This window comes from Salvia hispanica, chromosome 6 (assembly GCF_023119035.1).
Source record: "Salvia hispanica cultivar TCC Black 2014 chromosome 6, UniMelb_Shisp_WGS_1.0, whole genome shotgun sequence".
NCBI classification, from domain to species: Eukaryota; Viridiplantae; Streptophyta; class Magnoliopsida; order Lamiales; family Lamiaceae; genus Salvia; species Salvia hispanica.
Window position 1 is genome coordinate 21,768,856 of NC_062970.1, and position 16,759 is coordinate 21,785,614.

The 16,759-nt window shown below is 36.5% G+C and overlaps 2 protein-coding genes across 2 annotated transcripts; both read left to right on the forward strand.

The window, feature by feature from the left end:
• Positions 1 to 3,622: 3,622 nt before the first annotated feature.
• LOC125192852 (protein Dr1 homolog) lies at positions 3,623 to 8,808 on the forward strand. Its single transcript, XM_048090520.1, has 6 exons — positions 3,623 to 3,833; positions 3,938 to 3,998; positions 4,612 to 4,701; positions 5,594 to 5,688; positions 7,341 to 7,409; positions 8,467 to 8,808. The coding sequence occupies exons 2-6, from the start codon at positions 3,944 to 3,946 to the stop codon at positions 8,653 to 8,655; spliced, it is 498 nt and encodes a 165-aa protein (XP_047946477.1). The 5' UTR covers positions 3,623 to 3,833; positions 3,938 to 3,943; the 3' UTR covers positions 8,656 to 8,808.
• Positions 8,809 to 10,170: 1,362 nt separating this feature from the next.
• On the forward strand, positions 10,171 to 11,486 carry LOC125197096 (protein MIZU-KUSSEI 1-like). The gene is made up of 2 exons (XM_048095800.1): positions 10,171 to 10,496; positions 11,045 to 11,486. Exons 1-2 carry the CDS (start codon positions 10,208 to 10,210, stop codon positions 11,419 to 11,421), a joined length of 666 nt encoding a protein of 221 aa, XP_047951757.1. The 5' UTR covers positions 10,171 to 10,207; the 3' UTR covers positions 11,422 to 11,486.
• The last annotated feature ends 5,273 nt before the right edge of the window (positions 11,487 to 16,759 follow it).

The window sequence follows — 16,759 nt, forward strand, 5'->3', positions numbered from 1 at the left end:
AATATTTAAAAAAACAAATTTCAGAGCAAATAATGGACCAATACACACATTGCTAGAAGGCAAACGTTACCTTAAACCATTTCCGCCGATGGTGGTTGCAATAATCCAACTTTGGAGCTGGCTTGGCCAGCAGAACTTCATGGAGGTTCAAAACATTACCTAACACTTTGTGCATATACGAAGAAATGGTGGCTCCAGATCTCTTTTAAAAGGTAGGACATCGACGAATATAGCAACTTGTTCCTCCACTCCGAGGGATTTACCCATACGCAACCCACCCCTCTCTCTTAAAACATAGCTAGGCGCCTAAATGTATTACGGTCCATTCACAAATTAGCAATGCAATATGCATCACTGACGTGAAGGAGCTGATAAATGTGTTCCAGTTGTGCGGGTGTCCTACTAATCACACTATAGTTTCGCGCCCATTCAAGAAACGTGCGTCGTTGAAAGAGCAAGTTTGTGCAGGTTCGTATGTTCAATTAGTCAGGGAAAACCTTAACTTAGTTGTGTCATTGTGATGTGATCCTCGTTTCGATCCCGAAGCCATGCATGAAAAGAGGAAACATATCTTGGCCTAAAGTCTTAAGTTGGCAAGAACGAGAACTGCCGGGAGATATTGTTTGATAAATTGAGTTTTTATTATAATATATTTGTTAAATAATTAAGAATATGCACCTACATGAAGTAGTTAAGAATTAGCCTAAGTATAGCTTGGGATTTTTGTTGGGATTTTTGTTTAGGAGTTGTTAGGATTTAGTTAGATTTAAAATTGTTATTTAAAATCGTTTTCTATTAGGATTAAGACTATATTATAGTTCTTTATTTTATTAAATTAGTAGCAGTTATCTCATTAGGAGATTTATTAGATTTTATATTCAATAGTTTGCCTATAAAAGGCGTGTAGTTTACGGAAGAAAAGTAGACGAGTTTTTTGATTAATAAAGTTGTAAGTTTTTAGCAATAAATTTCGTGAGTTTTAGATTATTTGTGATTCTCTTCCTTCCTTGATTAAATTCTTATAGCAAAGTGTTCATTTTCGATTGAATTTCATGAGTTTTAGAGTCTTTGTTATTTTATTTAAAAGGCGTCATTCATTCCGTTCTTCCATTCCATAATCGCGTCGATATCCATCTTATTTCCGTCATTATTCCGAGTCCCTATGAGACTCACAATTATTCCAGAGCGTACATCTCATTCGGTGGCTGCTGAAATTCGTTTCTGTAGCAGAATCTATTCAAGAACATGCAGCGAACGCTACCTGTTCTGTGAAAGGTTTCTAAGGGGTTTCCAAAGTTGTTGTTCTTTTTAGACTGCAGCAACACATTTGTTTCTGTCTGGACGAATCTTCAGCCTAGAGAAGACTCGACTTTGGGTCCGTTAATCGTATCTTGGGCACGTGAATCTCGTTCCGCAACGAAGCTCACATTAGGTGGTATCATAGCTAAGCGACACCAGCAGTCACTCCATGCACTTGCTCCACTACCGACGACGTCCATGAGTACCTCGATGACGCTGCCGGATGATTTGATAGAAAGGTTGATTGATCGATTGGTGCCACAGATTGAATCGTGATCGAACGAGCCTTTGTATCAGCCGTGAAACAACAACATGATGGCGAACAAGAGAAAACAAATGCTCCAGCAAGAAAAGAGGAAGAACAACTTTCATCAATCATTGTAGAGGGGACAAGTTTTCCAGAAGAAGGAGCAAAAGAAGAAGAAAATTTGAACATGAAAGAAGAAAGAGGATCGAAGGAAATAGTTAGTTCAAGCTCAATTCCAAGTCGTGCACTAGTTGAGATCCCAACACCGGTTTTACAACACGTTTGTTTCTGTCTGGACGAGTCTTCAGCCTAGAGAAGACTCGACTTCGGGTCTGTTAATCGTATCCTGGGCAAGAAACCTAAAATCTGTCATCAAAACCTCAACCTGCTTCTACTGGCTAGTATAGTGGTGTAAAGGGTCAAATCCCACAGAGATAGATGTATGCTTAATATGATTGTGATGACATTCTGGAAGGGTTGGTTTGCTACCACGTTTGGGTTGAGTTTAATATAGACGTAAATTAAAGAGAGACCTATACTATCCTGACCACTAAGCTACTATTATATCGGGACATGGTTGTGCACGTAAACATGAGTACGAGACTGTTGTGGTGCTTGTGAAAAGTGAGAAATTACTATAAATGGACAGACAAAAGCTACAGAGAATATCAGATTGCACTGGCCGACTTACTATCAAATCTACACAAAAAGCTGAAAAGGTAGAAGGAAAAAAAGGTAAAAGGTGGTTAAAAGCATAAAGTGGTCCAAAAAAGGATGGTGGAATTGTCTTCCTCACCAAGTAATGCAAATTCAAAGAAAAATGAAGCTTAAATTGAAATTACTAACATCTGGAAATCAAAGTTAAAACTAAGGCGATTAAACATGCGATTCCTAATTTACGCAGGCTGCCTATCATGCAAGGTAACAGAATTAAGCAACATCGAGTTCCATACATCTTTGTGGAGTTTAAACGACCAAACACTTGTAAAAATTGCGCAAAAATAAACAGATCTAACCTGTGAGATAAATCAAGACTTGCAATTAACAGAATCCAACATGAAATCACTAGATCTAACTAACTAGGAAGAAAGTAATGAGATCATAACTAAAATCCGAAAGTAAACGAACATAAACTTCATTTCAAAACGAGATCTTCAAGCATACGATGTTCAAACAAGAAACTAAGTACGATCCATGTCAAATGCAAGCAAAACACCACAAGTTAAAACTACAAAAACTTAAAAACATAGCATTAATGATTGTTTGGCTCCTCGGAGCGTTGAAACAGTGAATCTTCTAACTACTACGATTGGCTAGAACGACGAAGACTCCCCTTCGGCCGATGGCCGAAATCTTCAGGTAAAAATTTGGACTAAGAGCGAGGAACGAGAAGTAATAGAGATAGCCTCCAAGTGTGGAACTTTTTGGAACCTCCAAAGTCTCCTTTTCCTCTTCATGTGACCTTCTATTTATAGGGTGGCTTGCCCTAATTTCTAGGGCTGCCTCTTCATGTGAATTGTTGTCTTTGCCCCTCAAATAGTTGGAATTGTCTCCTCGTTGACCTTCCCAGACGGAAGTGATTTCGCCCTAATTTTAGTCGACGGATGAGTGAGAGAGAAGGTAATGAGGTGGATAGGTGGGGTAAATGTGTAAAATCAAGTTCATTTATTGCAAAGTGAATTGTCCAATGCACAAACAGATCTAACCTATTGTCCAAGATTTCAATTCTTGCCCATTTCATATGAACATGGCAGGCATATGCTCACTTCTAAGACTTTCTCCAATTAATTAGTGGAATGAGAACAACCATAATTCCCCCAATTTGGTCAACCATAATGAGAGGAAGGTGAATAACCATAGTTAGTGGAAGGTGAATTGTCCAAGATTACAACTGAAATGAACCTCAAAAAAACCATCTGTTCGGAATCAAAATCGGAACCGACAGTTTTCAAACCATAACCATAACCATAACCATAACCGCAAAATACGCTCACGGTTTGGTTCCAGTTCAAGATTTTCCGCAACCAAAACCCGGGTTCCAGACTCATGGGCATGTCTCGATAGAGTACCAGTAGGGTTGTTACACGCGATTAAATCTTGATTGACTTAGTCAGGTAGAATCTTTGGCTCAGCACCCCCTCTCTCTCAAATCGGCCATGAGCCACCACCTCCGTCGCCGGCAAACTGCGTCACGTCTCTCATTCGGTTGATACCACTTCCAAAAAACACCGCTTTTCATTTTTATCACCTCTCTTGATCTTGCACATTCACTGCCTTTCAGTCTCAGGTAACGCCAAGCTCAATTGCTTTATTCTCTCATTCAATTACCTAAATGTATGATGTAATTGGGTATGAATTTACTTTGCGATTCGTTTGGTTTCGTTTTTGAAGGTGAAAATGGAACCTATGGACATTGTTGGCCGAACAAAAGAGGATGCTTCCCTTCCAAAAGGTTTTCCCTTTCAAAATATCCCCGGTTTTTTTTTTAGAATTTCATGATTTCTATAAATAAAATTCGGTAAAACACATCTAAACTCAGATAAGCGTTTTCCTATGTTCAAACGAAATAGATGCATAAAGTTTGCAGCAATCGTCTTCACATTATGTAGGGTTTGTATTGCCCCGTTTTTTGTATGAGTCAGCTGTGCTTTACATTGTTGTGTTGATCAAATCATATGTGCAGTTTGTATGATTGGATATTGTTATGCCCTCCTACATCTATGCAGAGTGATTTAAATTGCTAACAAAAAGCTGTCTAACGATGATGAATTCCATACATATCGTATTCCAGAATGTTATCCTTATTTTGCTGCTTGGAAAACTGAAAAGGCAAAAATCCTTTAATGATGATTATGATGTTAACACGGGAGTAATATTTTTCTTTGCAATAGGACACATATTTAGGGACAAAATTCACTTTTTGAAATTGGACTCTAGTAAGGTCTTTAATATAGAAATATTGCTGATGTTGTGGTTTTGGTTTTCAGAAACATATATATGGACTCGATCAATTTTACAGGGAGTCAGTTATTTGCTTGTAAATAACAATGATTATTCCTTTTCAGCGACAATGACAAAAATCATCAAGGAGATGCTACCTCCAGATGTTCGTGTTGCTAGAGATACTCAAGATCTTTTAATTGAGTGCTGTGTAGGTGCGTAACCTGGACTCTTTCTTATTTATCTTGAATTTTTTATTTATGCTAAACGGGACAACTTTCGCAGTTATATTATAACCAGGTCATGCAGGCTGTAAATTCAGTAACTGCCTCTTTGCCTTTTCATTGTGATCACAGATGTCTGATTCTGCATGCTATCAATTTCTGAATGATGTTACTGGTCATGTCTATGTAATTCTTTTGTGTAGTATTGATGCGTGGGATGTACAAACATAAAACTATGATGATGCGCACCTAGAAAGTTTTAGTTATTATTCTTGCCTGTATAATTAAGTGATTACCTTGGGAACTAACTATTTATTATTTTAGTGACTCAGCCTATTTGTACTTAAGTCCACTTATTTGTTCTTAACAGTTCTTATTGTGCATCGAGAGGTTCATTGGTTAATTAACTTTGGATGTTGCTCACAAATTTAGACGGCATTTGCTTTGTGTGATAGGATGAATGAATAAAAATAATCCAAGTTAATCTACTGTTTACTTTGATGGATTTTGATGGATTGATTAAATTTTAGCTTTATCGACCAACTTATCATTTAAATGCTCCATCCTATATTTAATCAATTTATCCGTCACTAGTAAATGCCCCCTTATGATTTAACAACTGTGAGGCTTTGTCATAAGAGTGGATAGTGTTTTATGTTTTCTGTTTTCTCATAGATGTTATCGGATATGGCCTATTGATTATTATTGATAACAAACATCATAGTACTCTTACCTTTACCCAGATAAGATGGAATTGATTTGATAGTAGGAGTATTATTTTCACTTCAGTCCTGTCTTATGAAATCTCCATGAGTGATCTTAGCATGAGGTTCCACTTTCGTCGCTGATGGTAAAATGAATATAATGTTTTTTCTTCTTGCAGAGTTTATCAATCTTGTTTCGTCTGAATCCAATGAAGTCTGTAACAGAGAAGATAAAAGAACAATTGCACCAGAACATGTGCTCAAGGCCTTAGAGGTTTCTGATCTCTTTTATATCATCCATATGAAAATGTTTAACTTTCCTTTTTACTGGAAGTATTTATAGCAATATTTTTGAAATTCGTAATGATTGTGGAATTTGGTGTTTTTTGGATGAAATGTTTTTGGGCTGATAAATTGTTTACTTTCGATGAACTTACGAGCATATAGAAAAAAACTAGCTTTATTATATTTTCAAAGTCTCCATCGCTCGGAATACAAAATGTGCATCAACAAAATATATACTGATGCGACTGCACAACCCGAAAATAGCACCAAGAGAGGAAACTGAGACTTGTTACTTTTGTTACTTGATTGTAAGGTGTACTGATGATAATTAATAATGTCCGTTGCAGAAAACTGTCTGCACGAACAAATGGTATTGTGACTTGAGCATAGATTCTGGGAGTAGAAGTAAAGTAAAGAGAAGTCAATTCTTACTAGGATCATATCATGTTTCTAATGAAATTTGAATGCACTGTTAGAATATAGATACCCAGCTTTCTATACATAGTATGAGTTTAGTTTCTTTTTTAATTTTTTTGTGAGCTTCCTTCTGATTGTACAATTCATACTACCTTGTCACCCGATTTGAGTATTCTAGTAGTGATAATTGTGTTTTCCTCGTTTTTATAATCCTGTCATTTAATTTTGACCACCCAAGACGTTCTAGCTTCTGAACTTACGACTGTTCGAATCGATGATTCTATATTTTGTACTTTTAGGTCCTTGCCATAGTAAAAAATTTAGCTTAGTGTCTAGACATCAACAATGGGTCGTGGAGTACTCTGTGGTGCTTATTAATTATAACCCTCAAATTCAGTCCAATGTCATAAAAATCTGCCATAGCACTGACATGACTCTTTCATGGCGGATTTTGAAAAAATTCCTTTGCCATGAACATTTGTGGCAGATTTTGATGGCGGCGCCATGGTGTTAATGGTGGCAACTGGCTTAGCCCAAAACCCTGCCCAATTTCCCAAATTACCCAGCCCATTTCCCCTTAACCCTAAACCCGGCCCAATTGCAGAAATGGCGCACCCCATTTTCCCAAAACCCGACCCATTAAAGTTGGGTGTCACTAGGAATTCTTTTTCTAAGAACTTATTTAACTCTTCTGTAGAACTATACCATCCTAGGAAATTTTTTGGTGGTAGTATAAGGAAAATAAATGGACTCAAGAAACCATTGGAGTTAAAGGTTTTAAAAAGTTTGGAGTACTGTAAATACACATATTAAGAATACTACACAAGAGTATATTTTACATGTGATTATAGCGCATGATACAGTTGAACTTACCAGCTAGGAAGTTTTGCCGTGATATCTCTTTTTTATGTTGGATGTTCCATTTGTCCTTGTTGCAGTGATGTATTATTCTCTTTCGATTTGATGAAGTGTGAAATAAAGAGGTTGCTTTGAATTGACTTGATCATTTGTGGGATGCTGTTCCATATTTCTGAAGCAGTTTTTATAGCTGCAATTAAATGTGGTATCCTGATAGTGTAGTTTGGTGCTCTAGTTGAAGTTAAGTTTGACTTGATTGTCAAACTAAATATACATGTAGAATTTCTGATTTGTGAATTTCTATTGCATTAGTTATTCTGACCCTATATAGCTGCTAATGGATACGTTCTGGAACTTTGGTTTCAGGTTCTTGGATTTGGGGAGTATATTGAAGAAGTTTATGCTGCGTATGAGCAGCACAGGCTTGAGACAGTGGTAAACAAAACTCTCTCCCTCTCTCTTGATTAGGTTCACATGCAAAAGCACAATGCAGTTCACACTCAATTCTACCGTTAGAATTTACTACATGTGTTTTCTGATACATATGATAAGAAGATAGTCATTCGTGAATCTAATGTTTGCTTCAAAGGCCAAATCTTTGCAACAATTTGATATCTATTAATTACACAATGTGATTCATGATATAAAAGATAAGCACGATCCAAAATTGCATCTTAGTACAGAAATGCAACCAAAATCGTGGCCCTAAGATAGACGATCTGATGGTCAATAATTAACCAAAAACATGAAGGATCATTACAAAATCCGGTTTGATGTCATTTTAAAATCATTTTAGGTCATCCTTTATTAAAATGACCAAAAAATAAATTAACATCGACCTAAAAATGCCCCCCATATGATTTTTTGTTCTGCGTTTTTGTATTAAGATCTAGTTTTGCATAGATCACAATCCTACATATATATAAACAATTTTTCAAACATTAACTAGAAACCATTTGCAGACCACATGGTGATTTCTCATCTTGTTGCATGATTTCATGGATGTGGAGCATATATGTATATGTTGTGGAAAAATATGAACTTGGAAAATTGTAGGAGTATGAATTAAAAAAATAGTACTATTTTTTCACTTTTGGTAGTTGAACCAAGGACCATGAATTCATTCAACAAGTTGACTGTAAATGTTCATGATCTAATGGTTGAAAATAGTCCTAGTTTATAATCTAAGAGCGGTTTGTAGAATAACTCATCTCTATATTTATATGGTGATTGTTTAGTACATCCGAGCAAACATAGCATTCATATTTCATATAGTAAAGACATTGTAGTCGAACATACAAGGTCTTATGATCATATACTGCCTAGCAAAATGCCTTGATATTCTTCCTATGTCTCTTCAAGAGTTGTAGAATCACAATGTTTGTGGGGGGATGGATATGCTATAGAAAAATGTATCATGCTTTGTTTCCTTACCTATATTTAGCTAGTGTGCATCAACCACATAATACTCAATGGCTGTGGATGGGTACAGGACACCGTGAGAAGTGGGAAGTGGAGCAACGGAGCTGAAATGACTGAAGAAGAAGCATTGGCAGAGCAGCAGAGGATGTTTGCTGAGGCACGTGCTCGGATGAATGGAGGTGGCTCGGGTTCCAAGCAGTCGGACCCCGAGACCCAACCAACTGCAAGCAGCAACTCATTTACTTTGTCAACCATTTAGTAGGCTAGGTAGGGCACTGTTCTCCCAGGACTCATCTTTCTTCTCGAATCATGTACAAAATGCTCGTGGGAGTAATGTGTGGCTCAGTTTAAGTTAAGAACTCATTGTAGTATATCTACACAAAGATTTATTTGTAATTAAATTGTTTCTCAAGATTCTCATTATTTACATGTGGTCTAGCTAACATAATATTGTAGACAAAAATACTACCTCCGTCCCACAATAGGAGTCACATTTGGTGTGGATACTAGTTTTAAGAAATTTAAAGAACAGTGAGTTGAAAAAGTGAGTAAACTATGAGATCTAAATTTTATATTGATTTTATAATAAAATGTGACGAATGTGAGTTAGTGGAATGTGAAACCTACTTACTATTTTTGGTAAAAGTGAAATGTGATTCTTATTTTGAGACATGTCAAAAATAAAAAAAACGTGACTCTTATTATAGTTCATCGGGAGTAATAATAGTAATATTAAATAAAAGCAATTCAAATCCTCTATTGCATTTTTTATTAGGGAAGTGGAGTAACGAGGTTTGATCTTTAGACTTTTATATTTACTGAGATGATTGAATGTGTTTGAATCAAGACTCTAGTATTTAGTGTTTATATAAAGAAGACATGCTCACATTTTGGCAATTTTAAACGCTACGAATGGCCACATTTTTCTTCCATCTAAGCAAGATAAAAAATGCACACCAAGCATACAATCAATTTTATCCCTAATTATAGTGGGAAGACATGAAGAGTTTATAGTCTTAATAGGGCTGTTAATTTGGGTTGCAGGTATCGGGGAAACCCAATTTGAACCGACCCCTGTATATGTATTGTCCCACAAATGTCAGAATGCGGGCTGAAAGTGGATGATATCACTAAACTAATTCCTTTGTCCCGATCTAAATGAGACATTTTTCTTTTTAGTACGTCTCAGTCTAATGTCTCAAGCTAAATGGAACAGTTTCATCTTTTGAATCGTTAAGGTAAGTAATGAAGGTGCAATTCAATCATTTGGTAGACCAATCATTTGGATTTGCAATGACCCCCAAAGGAACATTGGAAAAAGAGTTTAATTATAAGTAACCTGTTTTGATCCGAGCAAAATAAAATATAGCTACTATCTCCAATTTTCCAAGTTATATGACAGTAGGATTTCAACTAATTTATTCCATAGTCAAAAGTGTGTCACTCAAGCAATTTCCATTCATATTAATTTCCCAATCCCAAGGAACTGCTTTGGCCCACAAGAAAGTGAAACAACAAGACCAGCTTTGTCTCTTTTGCTTCAAAACCTCATCTTTCCTTGTTTTATTTTCGGCAGTGGGAGCGTCTTTATCTTCTCCTTTTCTGACCCATGTTCAAAATTAAAATTAAAGAAAACTATTATATTGTGTAAACAAAAAAGATAACAAGCAGTATCAATTTGAAGTTAGCAACACCAAATTGAAGATGTCTTTATTAAAGGAGGCATCAATCAGGTAGCTCCTGTTTATAATTAAAGTATTTGTCAGTATGCACATATATAGAAAGAGACAGAGAGAGAAGCCATAGGCATAATGGCAAGTAGTGTAAACAAGAAAGAGGTGGAGCATAGCCATTTCAAGTGGACTAGCAAAACAAGTAACAATAATGAAGAAGATGATGGCAAATCAAAGAGTAACAGTAGGAAACTGCATGGTTTGGCACTGGTTTTTAGGCTGCGATCATTATTTGGGAAAAACTCGAATAAAAGAGTGATGATAGGAACCTTATTTGGCAACAAGCGCGGCCACGTTCACTTGTCTTTCCAAAAGGATTCCAAATCTGACCCTTCGCTGCTCATCCAACTCGCTACACCAATTACAGGTATCTAAATTATTAATCTCTACTGTATGGATGTCATCATATTCTAAGTAAAACACAAAACACTTGCAATCCATCAGATCTTATGATATAAGGGTTAGATTAATGCCACATGTAATATCATAATGTAGATTTTTAGTCTAATAATATAGATTCTCTGTCTAATAATATAGCTCGACTATTATTATCACAATCATCCAATTCAAGCATCCAAGGGTTGTGATTTGTGCTGTGTTTTGCACTGAGAATGTGTAAGGACCCTAATACACCCCGTTTTCCATATATGTGAAGTGATATTGCTTGAAATTCATTCAACAATTGAAGAAGAGAAAAAAAAAAAGGCATACTCACGCCGTGCCCCATTTTTAGTCTCACGGAGAAGGAAAAGTGGATGGAAAAAGTTATTAAAATATAAGTTCCACTTTTATAAATTAATTTTATAATGGAATGTAAGTTTAATAATTTTAGCAGATTATGGATCCACTTACCTAAAATGGCAATTTAGATACTATTTTGTGGACGGAGAGAGTAATAAATTGATGGATGATCAGGATTGGTTCGGGAAATGGGATGCGGGACCATACGCATCACGCTTGAGAGCGAGAAGAGAGAGAAGAGGAGCGATCTTGCATTAGTAGAAGAGCGCGTTTGGCAAACTTACTACAACGGAGTGAAGTGCGGAACAGCGACGAGGATGGAATGTGGAGACAAGGAGCGAAAGATATTGAAGGTGGTGGAGCCAATATCGATGGGCGCCGGAGTTCTGCCTGCGGTTGCGGACGGAGACGAGGAAGAGGTGATATACATGAGGTCCAAGTTTGAGAGGGTGATTGGCTCTTCGGATTCTGAGGCTTTTTACATGCTAAACCCAGACAACAATGGCACTGCTCCTCCTGAACTCAGTATCTATTTACTTAGAATCTTATAAGATCATCATCAACATATGTACTTCTGATTTATTATTAATTCAACTTCAATGTTAATTCTGATCAACAAGGGTCGTGCTAGAATGATAAATAGCTTAGTGCGATAACTGTGATAAGTTGACAACTCAGAATATTAAAAATATGAACACAATGACATATTTGACATACTCATGTCATTGCATTGACATTTTATATATTGAGTTGACGAGTTATCGAAGTTATCACATTACGTTAGTTATCATTTGATTACACCCTTATATACATATGTAGCTTTCCTTGAATATTAAAGGGGTATTTGACATATAAATTCCGAAGTTAAGGTGAATTTAGGTATGTTAAAAAACATTTGATAATATTACCTCGAACTTTGAATATTTCTCAAGTATCTCATCCGTCTATAAACTGACATATTCTGCTGATGCTAAAACAATATTGTTTTATAAATTAAGGAGATAACATCGTTTCTATACATGTGTGATAATTGAGAAAAAATGAAGCATAGTGATTTAATAGTTTATGAGATTGAAAAAAATTTGATCAAATTTTATGATCTAAATATAGATTATTAATTCAAACGTGGTCACATGGGTATCTTAGAAAATATATTATCGCGAATCGTTTGATAAGGAAAATATATCGATGATGATTCGTATATTCAAAATAAAACATAATAAATTTAGGGCTCGTTTGATAACTTAGTAATGCCTAGAAATAGATATGTATCTCTATATTTCCATCTGTTTGATAACCTATTTAGCCCACCACACCCGCCCTTGTTTTTTGGTATGTCTCTAGGCCTGCTGAAATATTCTGGAAATGTATTGATTTGTATCTTACAATTTTTGTGCTACTGAAATATGCTGGAAATGTATTGATTTGTATCTTACAATTTTTGTGGAATAGCAATTCCGACTTGTATTGTGTACCCAGAAATAGAAAATTATACTCCCTCCGTCCACAAAAAATAGAGCAATTGGTGTATGTCACGTGTTTTAATATAGAATTGGTAAAATAAGAGGGAAGAGAAAAAAGTAAGAGAAGAGGAGAAAAAGTAAGTAGAAATAGTGTTAGTGGAATGATGTGTATGGTTATTATTTGTTAAAAAACTTTCTACAAATGAATATACTCTATTTTTTGTGGATGACCAAAAATGGTTATTGTGCTCTATTTTTTTGGATGGGGGAGTACTACCTTTCATACCCTTTGTCTCTCCTTGTTCCCACGTCAAACTTCTTTTTCTCCAAGCAAATCACACCAGCAACTACAAAAGTTTCATTAGCTGTGCGGTCGACCAAGTCAAGGACATGAAATCTCCAATTGGATCTCAGAGATCTCATCTACAGATCTGAATCCGCCATTGAAAGACACACAGTTCTTATGCAAATAGTCCTGCATTTTAACAGATTGCAGCTCACTCCACCAATTAGGCTCCGAAATTTCACAAATTACATCGAATCTGGAGAGGGATAAACAAGGATGTGCAAAATAAACTGCATAAAAAGAAGCATAATCATCAATCCAAATGGAGAGGGGAAAGCTCGGCTGGAAACAAGATGTCCAAGAAGACTTTCCATTGCTTCCTAGGCATGGAGGATGAGGTGGAGCAGCTTCAGCTTGCTCACTACCAAAGGAAAGACACGGAGGATCTAATTATATCAGTTTGAGGAATGGGACCACCATTGCCAAGAAGCTCTACAACGAGTGAACAAGACGACCGACTTTGATCTGTAGGCGTGGGTATGCATTGCTCAGCATATTAATATTTAAGGATAAATATGTAAATACATATTATTATCTTCATATATAAAATTTCCTATCAAACATAACATAGGTGGCTGATATAGAATTATGCAGAATTATAACTTATCTCTCTTGATGTCATTAATATCTTTATAACTCATCGTAAAGAGATGGGTCATTAATATCTTTATAATTTAAGATTTTCATTAGTAGATACCAATTTTAAAAAGCAACCAAATGGACTACTATACTTCTTTTAGTATTATATAAAACTTTACCTTTTGATATTAGCAAGTATTATATTATGGAATGTTTGTCTTTCACTATAGAATAAAGGTGCATGCTTGAAATTAATTACTCATGTAGCATACTTTTAATTTGGCAACAAGTTTTAGTAGCCTACTCTTGGCATCTACTACAATCTTTTACTCCCTCCGTCCCGGAGTATTAGACTCACTTCTTTTGGGCACATGATTTAAGGAATTGATATTTAAATAGTTAAAGTGGAGAGAGTAAAGTATGAGAGAGGGAAAAAGTAGGGGAGAGAAGAGAGAAAAAAGTAGGTGGAGAATAAAATAAGATAGATGCTTTTTGCTAAAAAAGGAAATGAGTCTAATATGTTGGGACATCCCAAAAAGGAAAGTTGGTCTAATACCTTGGGACGGAGGGAGTACGTATTATTTTGGGAATTGTATGACTGTTACGATCCCCATATCTTAAGTTCAGTAAGTTAGGGTTTTAGTATTATAAATAGGGGAGAATGTTATCATTTTAATCATTCAATGAATACCTTATTTTGGCCAAGTTCCATGTGTGATATGTTGAATCCTAAATTCCATATGCCACCGGCTGCCCGACGGAATCTCTCGGCGCACAACCAGAAACGTATATCTGATCTGTAGCCGTTGCCCGACGAGTTGGAACCTGCGCACAGCCGCCTAGATCCTTATCTCCGCTGACCCTCACGGACGCTGGATTCTCTTATCTTATTATTTTCCGTTTAATCCATTCGTTAGGAATTTAGGTTCTTAACAATGACATATTTAATACTTTATGAAAAGAATACAATCCAGCTAGCTTGGGATCTGCTTAAGTTCTTGCCATGTGTTAACACATGTATATATATTCGAAAATATTTCCATGTCTTAACACACCTTCTCATCAAAATCTGGTGATCATTCACTTACATTCAATTGCATAAATACATACACATCCAATTGCCTCACTGTAAGAGGGAAAATATTCATAGGCAATTCCGCCTTGCAGAGTATCATTCCGGCATTGCTCTACTCTCTCCTTTCCTCCCATGTTTTCTCGCCCATCTTACCCTCCCCGGTTGTATTTCCGAGTTAATCTCTTTTTCTTTTGTTCTAATTGCATATATAACTCATTTTAGGACTACCACCATTGTAGAGTACTCATTTTAATTTTTGGCAAAAATTAACACATTTTTTTTTCTACTAATTCTCTCTACTTTCTTAGCTTTGCACTTAATAACACACTTTCTTAATCTTTGTGTCGTAAAGAAATAACTATATTACCTCCGAAGGGAGAGAGTAATATCTGAATGCAATTGTACATTTTTACCATTGTTATGTTCTGTTTGTGTATATGGAGATCCTTTACCTCCAACCATTATTGATCTCCTTTAAAAATAGGAAAATCAAACCAAGTATATACATATATAGAGAGTGGTTAAATTGAGAACCATCTTAAACAAGAACACAACATATATCAATTGGTGGCACAAACCATATCAGTTAGCAAGTTGATAAGTTCTCGTTTCAAAATAGTTCTCAATTGAACCAATCCCTACATATATATATTCAAAGTTCTTGTCAATATTTTAACTACACCTCTGTCTGCTTTTTAAATTACAGGTTTAGAGAGTGTGTGGAGATGGATAGGCATTTCAGCCATCCTCATCCATTGACTTCATTTCTAGATGGGATGGAAGTGGATGTTACTGATAACTATCATTTTTGTAAAATTTGTGGTTTGCCAGTTCTATCTGCTCCCTCCTACACTTGCACCATTGCTGCTTGCGAATTTTTTTTTGCACGAATCATGTGCCCAAAAAATCAGCAATGGATACTGCCATCCCAATCATACACCAATTGATGGTGATCCTAGGCACATCCTTTGGCTCCAAGAAGGAAGTCACAGTCTCACCTACAAATGTGAGGATTGCGGTTTCGAAATCCATCCTCTGTCTGCAATGGTTGCAGTTGAGATCAAAAGCAAACACAAGAGCCATCCACCTATTGTAAAAAGAGACATTAGGGTAATTCTTGTATATAGATTGTAATCGGTTCTTCCCTAGTTATAGGGTGATACAAATTTATTTTTAGTAGAGAATAATCTATTCTAATGTGTATCAATTACAAATCAATTATCAATCTTCCCTTCTATACTCTTCTCATCATATGGTATGTTTTGTTTTTGGTAAGTTTGACACTCCCCCTCAAGCTTAAGCAACGGCATCTCCGATGCTTAGCTTGCTCAATACTTCCTTGAACATCTTTGGGTTGACGGCTTTGGTGAGAATGTCGGCAAGCTGATCTTCTGATCGTACAAAAGGGAGATCAACTACACCGGCCTCAAGCTTCTCTTTTATGAAGTGACGATCGACTTCCACGTGTTTAGTCCTATCATGTTGGACTGGATTTTCTGATATGCTGATAGCAGCTTTGTTGTCACAGAACAATTGACTTTTCTGACTAGGTGGAAATCCAATCTTTGTGAGCAATCTTCGCAGCCAGAGTACCTCAGTAATGCCACTTTTAATCCCTCTGAATTCAGCTTCAGCGCTTGAAAGAGCAACCACTTTTTGTTTCTTACTCATCCATGTGACTAAATTCCCACCAACAAATGTGAAGTACCCTCCAGTTGACCTCCTGTCGATAGGGTTACTAGCCCAGTCTGCATCAGTGTATCCATCGACTTTAAGATCCTCATTCCTTCGTAGTAATACTCCATAGCCGACGGTACCCTTAAGGTAGCGAACTATCCTCAATGCTGCATTCATGTGGTCTTCTTGAGGTCGATGCATAAATTGACTGATCACGCCAACTGCATAGGCGATGTCTGGTCTAGTGTGCGACAAGTATATCAACTTGCCCACAAGTCGCTGGTATTCTTCTCTGTTGGCTAGTTTAGCTCCATCTTCAAACTTCATTCCATGATTCACCATCATTGGAATGTCTGCGGGTTTGCAATCCAACAACCCTGTTTCAGCAAGGAGGTCGAGCACATACTTTTTATGTCTCAAGAATATGCCTTCCTTGGATCGCAGTACTTCTATTCCCAGAAAGTATTTGAGCGGACCCAGATCTTTCATCTCAAATTCTTGGAACAAATTTTTCTTTAAATTCTGTATCTCCTCTTCATCGTCCCCAGTTATTATCATGTCATCCACATAGATAATTAGGAAAGCTACTCGACCATCTCTCTTTTTCAAGAATAGGGTATGGTCTGAGTTGCTTTGAGAGTAGCCATTCTTCTTCATGGCTTGCGCGAATCTCCCGAACCACACTCTTGGAGACTGTTTAAGTCCATAGAGTGTTTTTCGTAATCTACATAATTGACCTCCAAATTCTT